The sequence below is a fragment of the Populus trichocarpa genome, chromosome 1, assembly GCF_000002775.5.
Source record: "Populus trichocarpa isolate Nisqually-1 chromosome 1, P.trichocarpa_v4.1, whole genome shotgun sequence".
NCBI classification, from domain to species: domain Eukaryota; kingdom Viridiplantae; phylum Streptophyta; class Magnoliopsida; order Malpighiales; family Salicaceae; genus Populus; species Populus trichocarpa.
This window is the reverse complement of record NC_037285.2, coordinates 45,469,969-45,493,436: the sequence shown is the minus strand read 5'-3', so window position 1 is coordinate 45,493,436 and position 23,468 is coordinate 45,469,969. Positions and strand designations below refer to the sequence as shown.

At 32.9% G+C, this 23,468-nt stretch overlaps 1 protein-coding gene across 7 annotated transcripts in view; it reads left to right on the top strand.

Moving 5' to 3' along the window:
* The window catches only part of LOC18096055 (uncharacterized), a 691,470-nt gene that overhangs the window by 391,913 nt on the left and 276,089 nt on the right, over nt 1-23,468 (top strand). For 4 of the 7 annotated variants that reach the window (XM_052448465.1, XM_052448466.1, XM_052448467.1 and 1 more), the window contains exon 1: nt 11,168-12,928. The exons of 1 other annotated variant lie outside the window; for it this stretch is intronic. In XM_052448465.1, the coding sequence (XP_052304425.1) occupies nt 11,168-12,928 (1,761 nt within the window). Of the gene's footprint in view, nt 1-11,167; nt 13,033-23,468 lie in introns of those variants that run through there. 2 more of the 7 variants (XM_052448468.1, XM_052448419.1) reach the window with 1 other exon arrangement.

Below are 23,468 nucleotides of genomic sequence, written 5' to 3'. Positions count from 1 at the left end.
TTTTGTTGGAAAGCTGAGACAATTGCCCACAAATTTCATGGAACAAATGGCTCAAATTCTGATGTTAGCAATGATGTTTTGGCAAGCCAACAATATCAATAACCAGCCACCAATGTCAATAACCAGCAGCCACCAATGTCAAAAACCAGCCACCAAATCAATGGTTGGCCACCAACCAAATAGTTTGTCAACCAATCAATAATTCTGAATCTTAGCCTATAAAAGGAGGCATTTGCCATGTATTTAGTCATATTATTTTTCAAATCAAAATCATGTTCTTACTTTCTCTCTTTATATCTTTGTAATGTTCAAGTTTTCTTTCATGTTATATTAATCTCTTGTTTATGCTTTTTCATTTCCTTTCATATATTTAGTTAACTTATATCATAATCATGTTCTTATCTTGTTTATTTATGTTTTTCTTCTTCATTATGTTTAGCTAAGTTAATTATGTCAAGGTGAAAAGGTTTTACTAATGGTGTTAGAATAGGTATAATATAAACTCAACATGGACTTTAATGTTTATATCCAAGAAAAATTGTTATTAGCATGTCTTATCTTTTTATCTTACTAATTCTTAATACCTTGCTTGTTAAATGGTTAATCTAGATTTGTGTTGTATAACACTTGGTACATCAAATGCTTGGTCCTTCATAGTTTTCGGCCGACATCGTTGTTATGATAGGAACTTGATTTGTTGTTAACATAAGCTAGCAACATGAATGCCTGATGATATTTATAAGTATGGTGTTACTTAGATAAGATGATTAATATGATCATGTTAATAATTTATAATGAGCTAATAACGATAAATCATCCGATTGGAACCTCCTTTGTGTGTGGTTTCCAATTGAGTAATAAAAAGAGTTTATATTATATTTATTTGAAATACCATTAGCGAATCCTCTAACTTTGACATCTGTTTTATCATTGTTTAATCCTTACACCAATATCACATCCCAAAACTCTCTTCAACTCCTTTTATGTTATTATTCTCTTCAAATCTTTCTCTTTATTTGTAATTTATATAATTGACCTCCCTGTGGTTCGACCCCGGTCTTGCCGGGTTATTTATTACTTCGACACTCCTGCACTTGGAATAAGACATCAACTCTTTGATCGTGTCAAGAGAGAGCAAGAGCAAGTTCTTGATCTGAATAACCAAGCCCCTAAATGCATGGCAAATGCCTCCTTTTATAGGCCAAAATTTGGAACTATTGATTTGATGACTAATTGTTGAGTGGGTGGCCAACTCTTGACTTGGTGAAAATCCTTATCTTCTTGTCTGAATAAAACGTCATTGCTAGCATCAGAACTGGAACCACCTATACTCATGAAAGTTATAGGAAATTTTCTTATCTTTCCAGGAAAACAAATTGAGGTCATTTGGACTTCTAAAACTTGAGATATGGGCTGAACATTGAACAGTGTCTGGGCTGCAGAACAGATTCAGACTTCTCTGTTGTTGCTATAATTTGGACTTGAAAATGACCTTTTTAAATCTTGGACTCCACATGAAAGTTGTAGGCCTATGTCTTACCAAATCTGTCCAACAAATTAAGGTCATTTGGACATCTAGAACTCGAGATATGACCCAATTACCGAACAGTGTTCCAGTTTGGACTACACCAACATCTTTTTTCTAAGTTGGGCCCTCTCTTTGCCTTTCAATTTCAATACTTAAACTCATCAATCAATCCTTTCATTTATGTGATAGACCTGCATTTAAGATGAACATTTACCATAAATTAAAGGTATCTTATATTATTAGGTATATGCTTTAGTTAAAGAGTTATTGATACTTCAATTGCAAAATGATGATATAAAACCGTGATAAAAATGCACTTTTAAGTACTAACACCCCCCCAACTAGCTTACTACTAGTCCCTAGTAATCAAAGCGTTAAAATAGAAAAACAATTTGCAAATTCCATAAAGCAAGGCATTCATCATTCAACTTCCATTAATCTATCCAGATAAACAAACTCTCATTAAATTCATATATCTGCTCAATACCTCTTAAACAAGATATTAATAAACCTTTCTTTTGTGCTCAAAATATCAACATATAGTTATGGGGCTTTACTTGGAAGAAAACAAAATTTTTGTTCTAATGTTTAAGGTTAACTTCCTTGGGTTATGATTATTATCTTTTTCTTCTTTTTTCTTTTTCTTTTTTTTTAAATATATATACATATAACTTAAAACACAATGCATCTTTAACCCATGTAACAAGCTTTCGGCTAATGACTCCCAGACTAGTTGGTCTTAGGGCATTAGGTGTTGAGACACTCCTACAAGCTTAGTAACTCGGGTTGCAGATACTGATATGTAGATAGTGCAATGTTTGATTCCCTTAAGCTTTTCTCCTCAACCCATGTAACAAGTGTTGGGCCAATAGCTCCCAAGTCAGTTGACTTTAGGGTATTAAGTGTTAAAACACCCCTTTGGGCTTAATTGCTTAGGTTAGGGAGGCTACGAAACCAAACTTATCTACGTTTTTATTATTATTTTTGTTTTGTTTTTGTTTTTGTTTTTGTTTTTTGTTTTTTTTATTGCTTAGGTTAGGGAGGCTACGAAACCAAACTTATCTACCTTTTTATTATTTTTTTTGTTTTGTTTTTGTTTTTTTTTTTTTTGGTTTTTTTGTTTTTTTGTTTTGGTTTTTTTGTTTTTTTTTTTACAAATTATATACTATCCCTTTTCCTTAGTTGTTACCTTTAACAAAAGAACATAAATAATGTAATAATCCAATGTGCAACCCACAATCATATGTTAAAGTGTGTGTAAAAATGAAGAGTTAAGAATACTTGTTAAATGAGCATATGAGCAGAATCAAGTGATAACAATACGAGAGTTTGTAAACCTGAATATTTCAAGAAGTATTCTGATAGACCTTGTTAAGAATGTTTACTAAGATGCGTCTCAAGAGTCACTTTAACAAAAGAACTCCTTTTACTCTATCATCCTAGTAACAATAGTTTTGCAAATAGTTAATGAAATAAAAAAACACAATTAGTTTTTTTTTAAAAAAATATATCAACTACTACCCTTTCCCCGCAACCAAAATGTGACATTGTCCTCAATGTCCTAAGGTAGAAAGATAGAGTATAGAAGACATCACCTGAAATAGCGAACACTGACAAACCTGAAACACACTTAAACAAATATAAGAAACAACAAAACATAATAATAAAACCAAAAGACACAAAGTTTTTACAAACGAAGGCTCAAATCCAATCTAAGCTTTTTACGGCTTTCCTTAGTTGACCAATTTATGCGACTCATGGAGGGATCAATTACAGGGATGAAAGATTGTAGTTGGTCAATCAATTGTTCAGCAGTAGCAGCAGAGATTATGATTTGTCGTGTCGAAGATGTTAGAAATTCTTGTTCCACAGCATGATCAATAAAAGACAACAACTTATCATAAAAACCATTAACATTTAACAGACCTATGGGTTTATGGTGAATGTGCAGTTGGGCCCAAGAGGAAATATGAAAGATCTCTTCCAATGTGCCCAGACCACCTAGTAAGGCAATGAAGACATCAGCATGGTTAAACATTGTATTCATTCGATCAGACATTGTGGGGACCTGTAATTCCTCTCCAATTGTTTTTCCAATGATGTCCCCTTGTGCTAAAGCTTTGGGGACAACCCCCAAAACTTGACTACCTCTTAAAAATGCAGCTATTGACACTCCCCCCATTAACCCAAGGTTGCCTCCTCCATACACTAAATGAATCTTTCGCTCAGCTAGTACTTGACCAAGATGATTTGCTGATTCTAAAAACTCTTTTTCTTTCCTAGGACTGGATCCACAAAAAACACAAATATTTCTTATGTGATGACTTGAGGAACTTGTCATTTCTACACACTTCTATATTTGATGAATGTATGGGTTGAGTAGAAATGAAGGGAAGGAAGAGAAGAATTTATAGATGAGAAATTGAAAATACAATCATACCACCTATATATAAGCCAATTGTAGTCTCTCTCTCTCTCTATTTATTTATTTATTTTGAAAAAGCATGTGTATGTACATGTAGTTGTGATTGTGGCTCACATCTTTCCTTGGTTTTACGTCCAAGAACGGCTTAAACGCCCTCTATGGGTCGGGGATAGGCTTCCCATCTAGTTTTCTTAAAAACTGGCAAACAGGGTCTTTTTTAGTCAGATTCCCAAGACTAAGTCGAGCATGTTCTTTATGGAATTGTGGCCATAAATCATGAATTGCACGATGCACATCTCCACTAGGGTGTGTCTCAAGACTCAATAGAAGATTATCTAAAGATCCTTTACTCAGGCCATCCTTAATGAATTGTATTTTATATTCACGATTTACAGATACCATTCCTAAAGAACGACATGTTGCATTACAAGTCCATCTGGCACATCTGTGACAGACTTTCAGTCGTTTTGCACGGCGTTTCTTTGTAAAAGTGCTTTTACCTGTTCTAGGCATGTATGAAATGAAAGAATTGGAGGACTCACCTAATAATCGGACCTTTGCTTCAATCAGCCAGTGAATATCTTCAGGAAATCCATGATTCATTAACAACCTCAATCTTGCACATCTAGCACGGTAAATTTTTGTAATCGCATTCTGAGGCAGAGCGGGAAAAGAAAGGAGAAAGAGCAAAGAATTGCACAAATATATACACAGATATCAGTTATCATGAGAAACTGAAAGAACCGACTTAAGAGTCATAGAGTACCGTTATCCACCATTTGACCGGGGTGAAAGAGACTAGCAAAATAAAAATCACACAAAAAAAAACATAAAAACAATGTGAGAAAAAAAAGAATCAATCTTTATATACAGGATCACCCAATTCAATAGAGTCATGTTCAACTAAAAAATTGTCAAAGTAAACTTTCAAACGATGTCCATTTACCTTGAAAACATTGCCATTCTTTGGATTCTTGATATCACAGGCTCCATATAGATACACATGTTTCACAATAAAAGGACCGCTCCATCTTGATCTTAGTTTTCCAGGAAATAAATGGAGTCGAGAATTATAAAGCAAGACTTTTTTACCAACATTGAATGTTTTTTTCAGTATTTTCTTGTCATGAAACACTTTGATTCTTGCTTTATGAATTCTTGAATTTTCATATGCATCATTTCTTATTTCCTCAAGCTCATTTATTTTTAATTTTTGCAACTGACTAGCATCATCAAGGTTTGAATTGAAAGCTTTAATAGCCCAATAAGCTTTATGTTCAAGTTCCACAGGCAAGTGACAAGGTTTTCCATAGACTAGTCTATAAGGTGACATACCTAATGATGTTTTATAAGCCGTTTGATAAGCCCAAAGTGCATCATTAAGTCTTAAAGACCAGTCTTTCCGATTAGGGTTCACTGTTTTCTCCAAAATCTGTTTGATCTCCCTATTAGCAAGTTCTACCTGTCCACTCGTCTGAGGGTGATAAGGGGTGACAACTTTGTATGTGATTCCATATTTCTTCATTAAAGACTCAAATGGCTTGTTGCAGAAATGTGTTCCACCATCACTTATCATGGCTCGAGGGATTCCAAATTGACTTAAAATGTTTTCTTTCAAAAACTTTATCACTATTTTGTGATCATTGTTTCGACTTGGAATTGCCTCTATCCATTTTGAACATAATCTACTGTGACTAATATGTATAAGAAACCAAATGATGGTGGAAATGGACCCATGAAATCTATACCCCAACAGTCAAAGATCTCAATGACAAGAATAGGATTTAAAGGCATCATGTGACGTTTTGAAATAGATCCCAACTTTTGACAATTTTCACAAGTATTGCAGAATGCATGTGAGTCCTTGAACATGGTGGGCCAGTAAAATCCACTTTGTAAGATTTTTGCAGTTGTCTTTCTTAATGAGAAATGACCTCCACATGCCTCAGAATGACAGAATTTAATGACACTACTTACCTTATTGTTAGGAATGCATCTTCGAAATATTTGATCAGGATAATATTTGAATAAATAAGGGTCATCCCAATAAAAGTTCTTCACTTCGTTCAAGAACTTTCTTTTGTCTTGGGTACTCCAATGAGCTGGCAATTGTCCTGAAACAAGAAAATTAACAATATTAGCAAACCAAGGTATTGTAGAGACAGAAAATAAAGATTCATCAGGAAAGTAGTCATCGATTGGTGTGATGTCAGATCTTGAATCGGTTGTCAATCTTGACAAATGATCTGCGACAATATTTTCGGTGCCTTTCTTGTCTTTGATTGTGATATCAAATTCTTGAAGTAACAAAATCCACCGCACCAATCTAGCCTTAGAATCTTTCTTAGAGAGAAGATATTTCAATGCTGCATGATCACTAAAAACGACAACAGGTGAGCCAACAAGATAAGATCTGAACTTGTCACATGCAAATACTACTGTAAGTAATTCTTTTTCAGTGGTAGTGTAATTCATTTTAGCACTATTTAAAGTTTTACTTCCATAGTAAATCACATAGTGTTTCTTATCTTTTATTTGTCCTAAGACAGCACCTACAGCATAATCACTAGCATCACACATTATTTCAAAAGGTAATGACCAATCAGGAGGTTGAATGACAGAGCAGAAGTAAGCAAGTTTTTAAGTTTAACAAAGGCTGATCATGAAATGACTGATCTCCGTGAGTGTATCCCATATCTCCTTTGGCAACAAATCATGAAAAGCTAATGGGATGAGTGTTTACATTAACACATGGCAGTCATGACTCTTCATTCCATATAATTTGCATTCCTCCGTATTAACCAGCCTTGATATGTTCGAGGCATGTCCATCGGGGAAACGCAGACTCTTAAGCCATTTATAGACTAGTAGTTGTGCGTTTTTCTCTAACACAAAGCTTGCTCTTGGTTTTGCGACTCGTGACCCATCACAAACCAACTCCATATTTTTTCGGTTACAGAACACTACATCCAATCTAGCCTTGATGTTGTCCTTTGTATTCCTCTTCACATCCATGACGGTGTTGAAAATGTTCTCAAACATGTTCTTTTCAATGTGCATGACGTCAAGGTTATGGCGAAGAAGATTGATCTTCCAATAAGAAAGCTCCCAAAAGATACTTTGCTTCACCCAATTATAGGTCAAACCAAAACCAGCAAACTTCAGCTTATCTAATTGGAGACCAAACACAATGTCACCGTACTCTGACACAACATCATGCAATTCTTCACCAGAAATACGCGGGGTGCAACATCCTTTTTAACTCTACCAACAAAGAAATCATTTCTGTTCTTTCTGTACCTGTGATTCGGTGGCAAGAAACGATGGTGACAGTAAAAAAAATAAGCTTTACCCCCGTTTGTTAGCGTGAATGCCTTGTTGTTCTCCATACTGTATGGACATGCTAGTTTTCCATGCGTGCTCCAACTAGAAACCATTCCATAAGCTGGGAAATCATTGATAGTCCATATCAAAGCCGCTCTCATAACAAAATTATGTTTCCTCGAGACATCATAAGTCAAAGCTCTAGAGGACCACAACTGCGTCAACTCATTAATCAACGGTCAAAGACAAACATCTTTATTCCACCCCGGACTGCTCGGACCTGGTATGACCATAGATAAAAACATGAACTCCAGCCTCATATACATCCCTGATGGCAAGTTATAAACCGTCAGTATGACCAGCCAACAAGAATAAGGAGCAGTAAATGACCCGAATGGGTTGAATCCGTCTGTACATAACCTAAGACACACGTTTCTCGATTCAGCTGAAAAGTGAGGATGCACACTGTTAAAGTGTTTCCATGCTTTGCCATTAGAAGGATGCACCATCACTCCATCAACCACATGATGTGATTGGTGCCATGTCATGTGCTCAGCAGTCCTTGGTGACATGAATAACCTTTGCAGTTTAGGTGTGATTGGGAAGTATCTAGGTTTTTTAAATGCCATGAGAGTCTTTCCTCTGTCAGTTCTAGGTTTGTAACGGGAATGCCCACATGTCATGCACTCGGTCAACTCAGTATTTTCAAGGTAGCATAACATGCAGAAGTTAGGGCACATGTCAATTTTCTAGTATCCTAACCTGAGGGGTTTCATCATGGACTTGGCAACATAAAAGTTCTCTTTCAGCCTGTTCCTTCAGGTAAAATGCTTCTCGCCCATTCGATAATTTTGTCATAATCGGCCCCACTCAACCCGTGATCTGACTTGATGGGGAACACTTGTGCTACAGCTGATAATTTACTGTGGTTCGTGCAGCCATCCCATAATGGTTCGTCGGAATATTTCAACAGATCAAAAAACGTTGCTGCATCTGCATTAGGTTCTTCTTCTATAATTGGACATTCACTGACAATACCTTCACTCATTTTCATTGCATCCATAACCATATTCCTGTAAGGATTACTATTGTCATTTCCAACTTCATGCATGTTGCTAGCACTAGAAGTTGACCCAACCGCCCTTTCTACTATGCTCTCATTAGGAACAAATAGTTCTCCGTGTGCATACCAACACAGGTAATCCTCCATGAACCCTTTGCTTAGAAGATGCATCGTTACAACATCTTGATGCAGAAACTTTTTATTTTTACACTTCCTGCATGGACACCTAATACCGCCATCAGTAAAATTCATTGGGATAGATATTGCGAAATTAATAAAACCCTGAACCCCGTTACAATAATCCATCCTTCGCAATCCTTGGGGTGAGTCCCGATACATCCATGAACGATCATCCATGACTTCTATCGAACCTCTATAAAATTATGACGACAACATGTATTAATTAACTATATTACGTAAATAAACATAACAAAAATATTGGTTTGCCCCGACATTATCCAACAAACTAAAAAAACACTTATGTTAAATATCCATTATCAATTATCAACTATCAACGTCCATACAAATTTATACATATATAAATTTACGGAAATCACAACTTCACAATGGAATTGATAAAAATTAAAATGAACCCGTTAAACAAGCTATTATTTATTTCATCACAACACATCTAATTCGGTGTAATTCAAACAAAGTTTCAATAATTTACAAACAAATATAATTTGACAAAATCTAAAACAAACTATAACAACTATAAAATTATACATTCATACTACAAGTTTCTTTGACAAATAACAATCAAACAAGCATATACGTTAACAAAAAAACATATACTAAAAAAACAATAAAATTCACATTTAAATGTTAAAACTAAACATGATAGATTTACTTACAAAAAATGATAAAATCCACAAGAACAGATGTTGTGACCACGTACAAAAGTATAAGAAACTTGAGTGCTTGTGTTGAGAAGAGGGGGAGAGTTGGGATGGGTGGTTGGCTGTAGTTTGAGAGGGGAGAGGTGGGATGGGGAAGAAGGAGGAGAAATAGAGCAAGAGAGTCGGCAGAGTGGGTATATATTCACTTTTGCCGATTGAATCACCGACGGACACATTCCGTCTGTATACCTGTTGGTGAGTCCGCCGGTGACAGTGCCACGTCACTGTACGGAGATCCCAGTTTGAATCCCTCGGTCATTCCATCGGTAAAATCATCTGAAAAAAATCTACGTCATCACGCCATTGCAACTTTCCAAAAAAACTATTTAATCCGTCGGTGATACTGTCGGTATATATCGACGGACATACTTTGTCGGTATATACCGACCGTATCGCCGACGAGTATTGTCAGTCGGTATATACCGACATAATTGGTGACGGAATTATTTTCGTCGGTAAAAATTACTGATGAAAACATTCCGTCGGTAATTCCGTTGGTTTTCGCCGATTTTCTGGTAGTGTATGTTAATGTGTTTTGATTTGGACACCTACTCTATTATCCTTTTTTTCATATTAATTTTCAAACTAATTTTTTTAAAATTAATTTCAAGTAAAAATAAAATTTAAGTTTTTTAAAAAATACTTTTTTAAAAAAACAAACATGTTATTTCTCTCCTTATTCGCTGCCGTGATTTCAGGTCCTCATGTCCTATATTATTTATAAGAGCATGAAAAAATTAAAAAAAAATCAAATGAGTATGGCTATCAAAAACTAAAACTCAAAATTAAAGAAAAATACTATCGTAGTCCAAAGTAAATTTGTGTTTTAATGAACAATAATTTCTCCAATATTTTAATTTTTTTTGTTATTATTAAAGTGTCCAAAGAAATTCCAAATAAAAGAGACACAAAAAAATCCCAATCAAAGAGATTAAAAAAAAAATAGAGTATTTTTATCAATGGCACAAAAAAATCCCAATCAAATAGATAAACGAGCATCACATATTCATATTTTTATCTTTACTCTCCTCCGATCTTTCAATGTCTTCTTCCGTTTCTGCCTCCCTCAACCTCTCCTTCTATTTCCACGTCCCTCTCTTATCTCAACCTTTCTTTTATTTCTGTTTTTTTTTTTTTAAGCCTTTTAACCTCTCTCTCTCCCACTTTCTATCTTTTCCTAATGGTAGATAAAGTTGAACACGTGGCGACCATCTATTAGCTTTTTTTTTGTTTTTTTAATATTGTTATAGGTCAATCATATTACCTGAACGTGTGATAAGAGATGGTCATCATAGACTATTATTTTTAATTGCTTGAGTTTGATTCTTTGTTGAGTTTCTTTCAGTAATTCTACTTTTATGCAAGTCTTATCTCTTGTTGATCTGTTTTTTATTTTTATTTAAAAAAGAAAGCTAAAAAGAACTTTGACCTATCACAGCTTAGGTTAATTATATTTGTTGGAGGAAGCGAGCTGGTATCATCCATGGAGACGTCTAAGTGATTATCCGAACCTTTCATTCGTTTCTTTCTTTGCTAGGTGAGTACTTTTACTCATTATTTTTTTTATTATTATTTGTTTGTCACTGTCTCTATATTATCTTAATTATGTCATCAAAATGCATTTTTAATGGGAACTACTGCTTTAACTCACAAGAGTCAGTTAGAATCCATGTAAACTATTTTATTGTTATACTTATACCATACAGCCTTGTTGCTTTTGAAGCTGGATTCCATACAGAGCTAAAGGCCTTCTCCTTTTCTCCCCCCCGCTATTTCATTGAGCAATCAGTAACAGTGCTTTCCGCACATATTTTCCCAAATTAAGGTAATGAAATTCCTATTCCCATTCTCTCTGCGCCTGTTTTACTTGTAGTGGCTCACTCTCACGTCCTGTATCCTTATTTCTTTGATTTTCAGACCTGTGGAAAATGGCTCTCGAAAGTGCTGGTGGATCCATTATAGCTATGCTAGCAGAACTCATGGTGGAACCAGTAGGAAGGCTGTTCCGTTACATGTTCTGTTTCAACAATTTTGTTGAAGAATTCAAAGAACGAAAGGAGAACCTTGCTTTAGCACTAGATGGTCTGCAAAAAGATGTCGAAGCTGCTGAAAGGAATGCTAAAGAAATTAAGAAAGGTGTCAAAAAGTGGCTGGAAGATGCAAACAACGAAATTGAAGGAGCGAAGCCCTTGGAAAATGAAATAGGAAAAAATGGCAAATGCTTTACTTGGTGTCCAAACTGCATGCGACAATTCAAGTTAAGCAAGGCACTGGCCAAGAAGTCGGAGACTTTCAGAAAACTTTTAGAAACAAAGTTTACAAAAGTGGCCCACAAAGCTCCTCCTCAGCACATAGAATTTCTTCAATCAAAGGATTTCACGCCCTCAGAATCTTCAAAAGAAGCTTTGGAACAGATTATGAAAGCTCTCAAAGATGACAACGCCAATATGATCGGACTGTACGGCATGGGAGGGGTGGGTAAAACCACCCTGGTAAAAGAAGTAGGCAGGAGAGCCAAAGAGTTGCAGCTTGTTGATCAAGTTTTGATAGCTACGGTGTCCCAGACTCCAAATGTCACGGGCATCCAGGATCGAATGGCAGATAGTTTAGATCTGAATTTTGACAAAAAGAGTAAAGAAGGTAGAGCAAATGAATTATGGCAGAGACTGCAGGGAAAGAAGATGCTTATAATCCTGGATGATGTTTGGAAACATATTGACTTGAAAGATATAGGGATCCCATTTGGTGATGATCACAGGGGTTGTAAAATACTTCTAACAACACGTCTTCAAGGCATATGTTCTTCTATGGAGTGCCAGCAAAAAGTACTTTTAAGAGTCTTACCTGAAGATGAAGCATGGGATTTATTCAGAATCAATGCAGGTTTACGTGATGGGGACTCTACCTTGAACACAGTGGCAAGGGAGGTTGCGAGAGAATGCCAAGGCTTGCCTATAGCACTTGTGACAGTGGGAAGGGCTCTAAGAGGTAAATCACGAGTTCAGTGGGAAGTAGCGTCTAGACAGCTCAAAGAATCTCAATTTGTGCGCATGGAACAAATTGACGAACAAAATAATGCTTACACATGTCTTAAGTTGAGCTATGATTATTTGAAGTACGAGGAAACCAAGTCATGTTTCGTGGTATGCTGTTTATTTCCAGAAGATTATGACATTCCAATCGAGGACTTGACGAGATATGCAGTTGGCTATGGGTTACATCAAGACACGGAGCCCATTGAAGATGCAAGGAAACGTGTTTCTGTGGCAATCGAAAACCTCAAAGATTGTTGCATGCTGTTGGGCACTGAAACTGAAGAACGTGTGAAAATGCATGACTTGGTTCGTGACTTTGCTATTCAGATAGCATCATCAGAGGAATATGGATTCGAGGTAAAGGCTGGCATTGGGTTGGAGAAGTGGCCAATGGGCAATAAAAGCTTTGAAGGTTGTACAACAATTTCGTTAATGGGCAATAAACTAGCAGAACTTCCTGAAGGATTGGTATGCCCACGGCTCAAAGTTCTATTATTAGGACTGGATGATGGTATGAATGTTCCAGAGACGTTTTTTGAAGGGATGAAAGAAATTGAAGTTTTGTCTCTGAAGGGAGGGTGTTTGTCAATGCAATCACTTAAACTCTCAACGAAACTTCAATCGTTGGTGTTGATCTCGTGTAATTGCAAGGACCTCATTCGGTTGAGAAAGCTGCAGAGACTTAAGATTCTTGGTCTTATGTCGTGCTTATCCATTGAAGAATTACCTGATGAAATAGGAGAGCTCAAGGAGTTAAGGTTGTTGGATCTGTGATAAACTGGAATATGTCTTACTGTGATAAACTGGAATATGTCTTCCCAGTCACTTTGTCTCATAACAGAGATGGCATCATCAAGTTCCCTCAACTAAGAAAATTGTCTCTTGCGCTCAGATCAAATTACAGCTTTTTAGGTCCAAGGAATTTTGATGCTCAATTGCCTTTGCAAAGATTAACCATTCAAGGCCACGAAGAAGTGGGTAATTGGTTGGCACAGCTACAAGTACGTAATTTATATTTCAAGTTGTCAATTGCGATAATTTATTCCTCCAAATTTCTAAAAGTAAAGTAATTGATAAATGCTAGGAAAATCCAAGTTTAATTTTTTTTTAATTATACAACATAGTTACAAGTTTGGTTGACACAGCTTATTTTTATTTTTTATGCTTTTTTTTTATCTAAACATATATAAATATAAGAACCTTAACTGCCTCATTGTTGTTTGCATTATTCATACCAAAAATTAATCATAGAAATCATATTATCTTTTAGATTTAGAAGGTGTTTGGGAATGCGGTAGGAATAATGTTTTCAAAAATTTTAATTTTTTTTTTAAATGAAAATTATTTTATGTTTTCAAATCGTTTTGATGTGCTCCTGTCAAAAATGATTTTTAAAAAATGAAAAAACTTTATTTTGATGTATTTCTAAGCAAAAAGCAATTTAAACCGCCATCGCCACCACAATCTCAAACAGATCCACAAATATAAGATCATAAATTTTTATTTTTATTTTTTATGATTTTTAATATCTAACATATATAAATATAAGAAACTTAACTGCCTCATTGTTGTTTGCGTTATTAATAACACCAATTAATCATAGAAATCATATTATCTGTTAGATTTAATATATAAGAACATAAATTTTGTGTTCAAATATTTAATTCAATTATAATATCTTTAAAAATTTATTAACTTTATATAACTAAAATAAAAATATAATTAGTTACTATTTTTATTTTTATTTTTTACATGAAACTAATTATTAGGAGTTGTGGTAACCTTTTTTCGCAAAAATCCAATTATTATTCAACTTATCTCTAATTAAGAAAAAAACTGAAACAATAATATGTAATCCTTTTTTTTCTATTTTTTTCTCCTATTTATACATCATATAAATTGTTTTTATGAGAGTGAAAAAATATAATATTGTTCTCTGATAAGATGGCCGTCCATGGGCAGCAAAACGGCTTCTTACAAAGATTAGAATATGTACAAGTGAGGGATTGTGGGGATGTTCGCCCTCCGTTTCCAGCAAAACTGCTGCCAGCTTTGAAAAATCTGAGTGTGAACATTTACGGCTGCAAATCATTGGAAGAGGTATTTGAATTAGGTGAGTCTGATGAAGGAAGCAGTGAGGAGGAGGAGCTGCCACTGCTGTCATCTTTAACACTATCACGGTTACCTGAGCTCAAATGCATATGGAAGGGGCCCACCAGACATGTCAGCCTCCAAAGTCTTGCTCGTTTGTATTTGAATTCTCTCGACAAACTGACATTTATCTTCACACCGTCCCTCGCTCAAAGTCTACCAAAGCTAGAAAGACTTGACATAAGAAATTGCGGTGAATTGAAGCATATTATCAGAGAAGAGTCTCCTTGCTTCCCACAATTAAAAAATATCAACATATCTTACTGTGATAAACTGGAATATGTCTTCCCTGTCTCTGTGTCTCCGAGCCTTCCGAACCTGGAAGAGATGGGGATTTTTGAAGCTCATAATTTAAAGCAAATATTTTACAGTGTAGAAGGAGAAGCACTCACCAGATATGCCATCATCAAGTTCCCTAAGCTAAGAAGATTGTCTCTTTCAAATGGCAGCTTTTTTGGTCCAAAGAATTTTGCTGCCCAATTGCCTTCTTTGCAAATTCTACAAATTGATGGCCACAAAGAATCGGGAAATTTGTTTGCACAGCTCCAAGTACGTCCTTTATATTTCTCCAATAATTTTTTTCCTTTTTAATTTAAATTGTCAACTTCAATACATGTTGATTTCTTCCTTTAAATTTCTGAAACTGAAGTAATTGATGAGTGGAGATGAATCCTTTAGCCATCCACTAAATTGAAAAGGAGTTGTCTAACTGTATCATTCCTTGTCTCTTGATGCAGGGCTTAAGAAGTAAGAAATTAATTATTGTAATGAAATCCTACCTAGATTTTTCAATCTTTATACTTTCCCAGTTTGAGTGAAATTGAGGCTCTTCCCCCAATTATTGGAAGTATTTGAAGAGGAAGATAAACCTCCATTTGCTAATATTGAGTTGTCTCTTTCATTCCTGCAACTTCTGATTTCATATTCCCACGCCCTGTTGCCATGTATACTTGTATCCTTTTGTTGGTAAGTTTTTGGCTGAAGTAGTTCATCTATTTACCAAAATTATATAGTTCCAAAGTGCACACAATTAATTAGGAATTATATCTAACAAATTGGTATCCTTGTTTTCTTTCGACGCAGGGGTTGATAAATTTGGAAACATTACGCTTGAGCTTCCTGCTGGTGCCTTCTTTGCAATATCTAAAAATTGATGCCCACAAAGAATTGGGAAAATTGTTTGCACAGCTCCAAGTACATCCTTTATATTTCTCCAATAATTTTCTTCCTTCAATTCATTGTGATTTCTTCCTTTAAATCTCTGAAACTGAAGTAATTTAAATTTAAAAATTGTGATTTTTCAATCTTTATGCTTTCCCAGTTTGAGTGAAATTGAGGCTCTTCCCCCAATTAATGGAAGTATTTGAACAGGAAGATAAACCTCAATCTGCCAATATTGAGTTTGTTTCAGTCCTGCAACTTATGATTTCATATTCCCGCAATCATATTCCCTTTTATATCCTTTTGTTGATAAGTTTTTGGCTGAAGTATTGGGAATTATATCTAACAACAATTCACATATAAATTGGTATCCTTGTTTTCTTTTGATGCAGGGGTTGACAAATTTGAAAAAATTATACTTGGACTCCATGCCTGACATGAGGTGTATATGGAAGGGTCTCGTGCTGAGCAAATTGACTACTTTGGAGGTGGTTGAGTGTAAGAGACTGACACATGTATTCACATGCGGCATGATTGCCAGTCTAGTTCAACTGAAAATCTTAAAGATATTTTCCTGTGAGGAATTGGAGCAAATCATTGCTAAGGATAATGATGATGAAAAGGATCAGATATTGCCAGGAGATCATCTTCAATCTTTATGCTTCCCCAATTTGTGTCAAATTGATATTAGAAAATGCAACAAGTTGAAGAGTCTCTTCCCAGTAGTCATGGCTTCAGGTCTCCCAAAGCTCAATACACTGAGAGTAAGTGAAGCCTCTCAATTATTGGGAGTATTTGGGCAGGAAAATCATGCTTCACCTGTCAACGTTGAGAAGGAGATGATGCTTCCTAATCTGTGGGAGCTATCGCTAGAACAATTATCAAGTATTGTCTGTTTTAGTTTCGAATGCTGTTATTTCTTATTCCCTCGTTTGGAGAAGTTGAAGGTCCATCAATGTCCAAAGCTGACCACAAAATTTGCTACTACACCAGATGGTTCAATGAGTGCTCAATCAGAGGTGTTGCTGATTTGACTTGATTTCTTACCTCTCTTTTTAGTGTGTTTGTTTCTTGTTTCGCTCAATAATAAGATTTATAAGTTAAAATGAGCATGCCATATATGCTTGAATTGGTTTACAGGTATCCGAAGTAGCTGAAGATTCAAGCATTAATAGAGAGTGGACCAGAAATAAGGGGTGGAAAGAAGATGGAGACTCATGTCTTTGAGCTGTGAATATATTTGGACTTGATGCTGTACAATTTGTTCAAAAGTTTGATATCATGTTTTCCTAGCAGAACAATCTCATGTTGAATGGTTTTTTCGAGCAGATACTCTAAAATATATTAAATCAATTTACGAAAGTCGTATATGATATAACCTAGCTAAATTTAACTACTTCTTGAAATCTCCTTGTAATATTAATTGTATATGCTTCATATTATATTTTAAATTAAAACATTTGTTATTCTTACCATAACAAATTTTAATGTGGGCAAGACTCAAGTTATTATGCATTGAACTATTCTCCTATTATGCAATCCTTTAATAGCATAAAAGTTTAATATGGTCCTTGAAATTTTGGTTTTTCAAATTTATTTAATTCTGTAGTTTTAAAATTTTATGATTCAATCTTAAAACTTTATTTGTATCATATTTTTAGTTATTGAATGTTAAGAGGAGATAGGAAATGTGGTGAGAAAACGGAGAAAAGAGAGTAATTGACTAATCGAGATGTGAGTTTCATTAAAATGATCTTATTTAACCATTCATCTAAATAAAAATTTAATTGATTTAAAAATAAAAAATCAATCCAAATCAAAATTAATTATCGAGTCATGATTTATTTTTTTCAGTAAAATAAAGAAAAAAAACTGAAATAAAACTCTAATTGTTAAATAAAATCCATTCACATTAAAAACAAGTTTCATCATTAAAAAGTTGTCATTCATTAACATTCTTTTTTTTATATAGTTTTTCGACAACTCTTTCTTTTTATTTTTTATCAAATTTAAAAACTAAAATACAAGTAAGATAAAGTTTTGTACCAAAACGTTATATTTCAAAACTAAAACAACAACAAAAATTTGTCAAAATCTCAAGGCGTAGAGGTGCTAATATAGTTTGTACCAAGGCTGAGCATGAAGTTATTGTCAATTTTGTTGCCGAGATAAAATTGCTTAGTTCTTTTTTATATATATAGGTTTAGGGATTTCGATCTCTACTCTTTTTACTATGATGTGATAATCTTGTGGCTATATATCTCATAATGAATTTGGTTTTCCATGCTTACATGAAGCATGTTGAAATCGACCTTTACTTTGCCTCTGATGTTCAAATCCCAATATGCTCATATGCTCATCAAACCTCTTTTGTTTACTCATTTGGCATTCCTTTGTTCTAAAAGGGTGTTGGAACCTAATAAATGTTATTTTTAAAACTATTTTTTGTTTGAAAATATATTAAAATAATATATTTTTTATTTTTAAAATTTTATTTTTGACTTTAACATGTCAAAATGATCAAAAAACACAAAAAAAAATCAATTTAAAATAAAAAAAATTTCAAAATTTTTTTTGCAAAACTCAAATTAAAATGCGGGGCAAACACCCCCTAAACTAATGAGCTCCCTGGATATTAGATGAACGTGTTACAATACCAATGTAATAAGCATACCATTATGTTGACAAAAGAGATATAAATGATCATGTAATGTATACAAATAAAGCATAAATTTTCTATCGATTCCATAAGAATTTTAATAATAAACTTATAATTTGCTTATGAATCATATAAAACCCAATCAGATATCATTTACATATCCTTAATTTTAATACTCTTATTTTCTTGCATGAACCGAGTTACTTTGCATGGTCCAACCTTGATATTTTTAGGCAATTATGCTTTTCAATTTTCCCAAGTCATCCAAACACGAATACCCTTTAAGAATCGAGCCTTATCGATTGTTCTCAGGCGTCCCAACACTGATGTCATTAGCCGAAGCTAAGCTTGTAATTCATTTTCTAGCAATTCTATCACGGATGTCATTAGCTGAAGCTAACCTAGTAATTCATTTCCCGACGATCCTATTATGGACGTCATTAGCCAAAACTAATCTTGTTAATATGCCATACTTTATTTACATTGAACATAACATTATTGTAATTGCATTCATCAGGAAGACTTTAAATTGCATAAGCGTAAAGGGGAGGGGAAACCACGCACTTGCTCCACCTGTCTCGTGACCTCCTCCAACAGAAGATACAATCCTAGTCGCTTCTCCTGAATCACAAAGAAGTCTTTGGTCATAATTCCTTCAAGCAAAATGTTATAGGCAATCCATATTCATTCATTACACATATAATAGTTACTATGCATGTTCATTTCCTCATCATAACATACATACACATATCAAGTATATTTTCATTTGTTTTTATAGATTTAGGGATTTCGACCACTACTCCTCTTTTTTATGATGTGATAATCTTGGGGATATATATCTCATAATGAATTTGGTTTTTCATGCTTGCATGGAGGATGTTGAATTCGACCTCTACTTTGTCTAATATGATAACTCAGAAAGAGCTCCAAGTTCAGTTCATAGCCACTGATGATCAAATTCCAATATGCTCACCAAACCTCTTCTGTTTACATGTCTTGCATTACTTTGTTGTCAGAGGGTGTTTAGAGCAGTGGTAGAGTGGTAGATGTTTTTCAACATGCTTTTTGTGTGGAAATTGATTAAAATAATTTTTATTTTTTTATTTTTTAAAATTAATTTTTAACTTTAAAATATCAAAATAATCTAAAAACACACAAAAAAAAATTCAAGTTAAAATAATAATAAAAAAACCTTTCAAAAATATATGCAAAACTCCAATTAAAAGGCATGCGAACAACCCCTAAAATAAATGTGGTGCCTTTTCCATAATCAACTTGTACTGAGAAATTTAGGTTAGGCCAGCTGTAGTAGGTTCTTTGAGCCTACATGACCGGCTACCTTAGTTTTCTGTAACATATTCATATTTTAAAGTAGAAACTATGATTGTTAATACTTGCAAAAAAATTTAAAAATAATAATAATTACTTTTCAAAATACTTTTTGAAAATATATAAAAAAATATTTTTTTATCTTAAAAAATTATTTTTAACATTAAAATATTAAAACGATGTAAAATAATTAATTTAAAGAAAAAAATCAATTTTTTTAGTTATGTAACAAATGTACTAGCTTTTTTTTATTTTTTAATGATTTTTTTATCTAAAAATCTTAACTCCCTCATTGTTGTCTGCGTTATTAATACCAAAATTTAAACATAGAAATCATATTATTTGTTAGAATTGATATATAACTGTATAAGAACATAAATTTTGTGTTGAAATATTTAATTCAATTAAAATATCTTTAAAATGTTATTAACTTTATTAGTAAAATTTTCTATTTTTATTTTTATTTTTTACATGAAACTAATTATTAGGAGTTGTATTAACCTTTCACTTATCTCTAATTAAGAAAAAAAACTAAAACAATAATATGTAATTTCTAAAAAATATTTAATCCTATTTTTTCTATTTTTTTCCTATTTATAATCATTAAATTGTTTTTATAAGAGTGAAGGGTTTAAAAAATATAATACTGTTATTTGATCATATAGGGTTGCAAATATAATTAATGGAGGGTGGTCAACACTAGTTAATAGACTTTTTAATTATCCATGATACTTTAAGGACTAAATAATTAATTTTAATAAATTACAGGGCTAAGTTATAATTAAATCTTCATTAACTTATGGGACTTTATTATATGTTTTTTGAAGGAGAATTTGTACATACAACAATCTTTATTATTCCTTCATTATAATTCAAATCTAGTTTTAAGAATATATAAAGGATTTAATTATGTGGCTGAAAAAATAGAAGACTCCATATTCCACATGCAAAAGCTGATAAAATGAAAAAAAAGAGGAGAGAGGCAACAATATTCCCAAAACAGGAATATATATATATATATATATATATAAAAGAAGCAAAAAATGAAAAAAAAATACACCATTATATTAAATTGAATGGTGAAATTACAAAAAAAAAAACTTTTATAAAAGGATAAGGGAAAAAATAAAAAATCATAAGAATAAGGATTAAACTGATATCATAAGAATAAGAATTTATGAACGTGTTTTCTTACAATAAAAAAAATCCTAAATATAAATTAAAAAACTTATGCACGCATCAAATTAAATAAATCACCATTATATAAATAAATGAAAAAACAAAGTCATTACCAATAAATAAATGATCATGGTTATGTTTAATGAATTTATTTACTAAAATTAATTTGTAATAGAAATCAACACATACATAAAATTTATTGAATAACATAAAAAGAAAAAAAAATATTATGTAAGGCTACAATTATTCAAAATATTATAAGAAGTAAATACTTAATCCATCTGAAATATATATAGAAAATTTACAAATAAATCATAGTAACTTCTTAAAAAATTAAACATACCCAACATAATTAAAAATAATTGAAGGCTAAATAAGGCAAAAAAAAATCAAAGAAATGGGGTATTAATGAAAACATCATTTTTAAAAATATTTTCAAATACATATATATATATATATATATATAGGTATTAATAATAAAAAAAAATGAGGTCAGACGTTGCTAGGTCTCGAAAGTCAGGCCTAGTGCTTGGCCCACCCATCAAAGGCATGTGCGCGGACCTGCAAGATCAGGCCCATGCGCACAAGCATTTAATTTTTTTTTTGTTAAGTTAATGGGTGGACGACGTGCCATCTCCCCTAATATTTGAAAAAAAATGATGTATCTGTCTCTATAGACGACGCCTTGTCTATGTGTCCATGGAATTCGGCTACTAATGTAGCTGGGAAAACAATGCTTGATTTTTTTACCAAAAAACCTATTTTCAATATGTTTTTTTACCCAAAAATACCTATGAAACACCCTTAAATCCTTATTAAACCAATATATGGCCTTAAAAAAACATAAAAAATCACCCTAAAACCAAAAATTTTCTAGAGTTCAGATCCTTTTTTTATGTGTTTTGAAGGTAAAAAAAACACCTAATCTTAATTCATTTAATCATATTGAACCATTTGACACAAAAATCAACCATTTCGGTAGCCAAAATCTTTCCCAACTATAACTTTCTCTCTAAAATGAAATTTGGCGACCCTCTCTCTCTCTTTTCCACCTAAAAAAAACTTAAAAAAGAGAAAAATAAAGTTTGGTACCAAAATGTAATGTTGGAAAATTATAGGGACTGCTTACTTAATAGCTTAAAAGGATGAGGGACTAAAATAAACTGTGCAAACAAATTGTAGAGCTGCCACATAATTTTGTCAAGTTTTTCACTTTAGTTCTCTGTCTTTTAATTTAACTCTCATCCTTAAAAAAGATACGCAACTGGGCTCTAATTTTGGCTAAAAAGGCTCGATTGTGAAAACAATTCGAGTGCTAAATTGAAATTTTTCTAAAAAATTACTATTATTATCCACAATGAAATGCGTCTAGGTGAATAGTAATGAACATAAAACCCTTTCTCTTTTAATTTATATTATAATTTGGTATTGCGACACATACTTTTAAAAATATTTTTTATTTAAAATAATGTTTTATACATACATATTTTTTTAAATCATCAATGTTTTTTTAAATCATAAAAAAACCACGAAGAACATATTAATTTAATATTTCTATAAATTAAATATAATTATAAAAACCACTCTGACATAGTTAAAAAAACAAATAGTCTTTCTCCTTGTTTTTGTCCTACTTTTATGTGTTTTGATTCGAACAATTAGGGGTAAGAAAAAACACTGAAACATTGATTAAAAAAAACTGAAAAAACCAAATAAAAAAAACTGATTAAACTGATTAGAATTTTTTAAAAGTATTTGATTCAGTTCGGTTTCGGTTTCATAAGTCTAAAATCAAAAAACTGAACCAAACTGACAAAAATAAAAAACCCAAACAAAAAAAACCCAAACCAAATCGAAACCAAGCACATTAGAAAGGCAAAAAAAAACCCAAAAAAATAATATAGTTTTTGTTTCTTAATATAAAATAATCGAATCAAACCGAAACCGAACTGAACCGAACTGAACCGTGTCAAAACCGAAATGAATAGAAGCGAAACTAGTCGATTGAATTCGGTTTTCAATATAAAATAATCTTATGATATTTTACTTTGAATTATAATTTAAAAGTTGTTTTTTATATTAAAAAAAAATCTTATTAAAGCAAATCACAAGTCAAGTTGAAGCATTGATTCTCTCCATAGACAAATTTTATAAATTTTATGTTAAAAAAAGTTGGAAAGTGCGGGAATTTGAACGGGAATAAACATCTGATACAGTTCATGCGTAGTATTTTACAAGAAACAAGGAAGTCACCCCCTTCCCACATGGGAAAAGATCTAAAAACATTTCCCCTTCAATAAAGGGTGTGGTAGAAATTATTAAAGAAACTAGTAATTTCAAACAATCCAAACTGACACAGGAAAAACAGAAGGTAACCTCGGAAAATAAAAAAATAAATTGGAAAGGCGGGAATGAAGATCAGCGGGAAAGTTAGTTATAGTTGGGCTGGGCCAAGAAGTTGAAAGTAAAGCGTGAGGTCCGGTCCCTATCATCAAATTGATTAGGAATTTGATTTTATTTTATGATTACCTTTTACAAATAAGTCCATGATTTTTTAATTTATTCAATTTCAGCTTTAATTGACTACTAAAATTTCAATTCCTTTTAATTTGACCTCTAATTTAGTTAATTTCAGTCCATACAATCATGTGCTTTTTTCAGTTAGGTCCTTGGTTTTAGATTTATTCAATCAAATCCCTAATTTCCCATCAAACT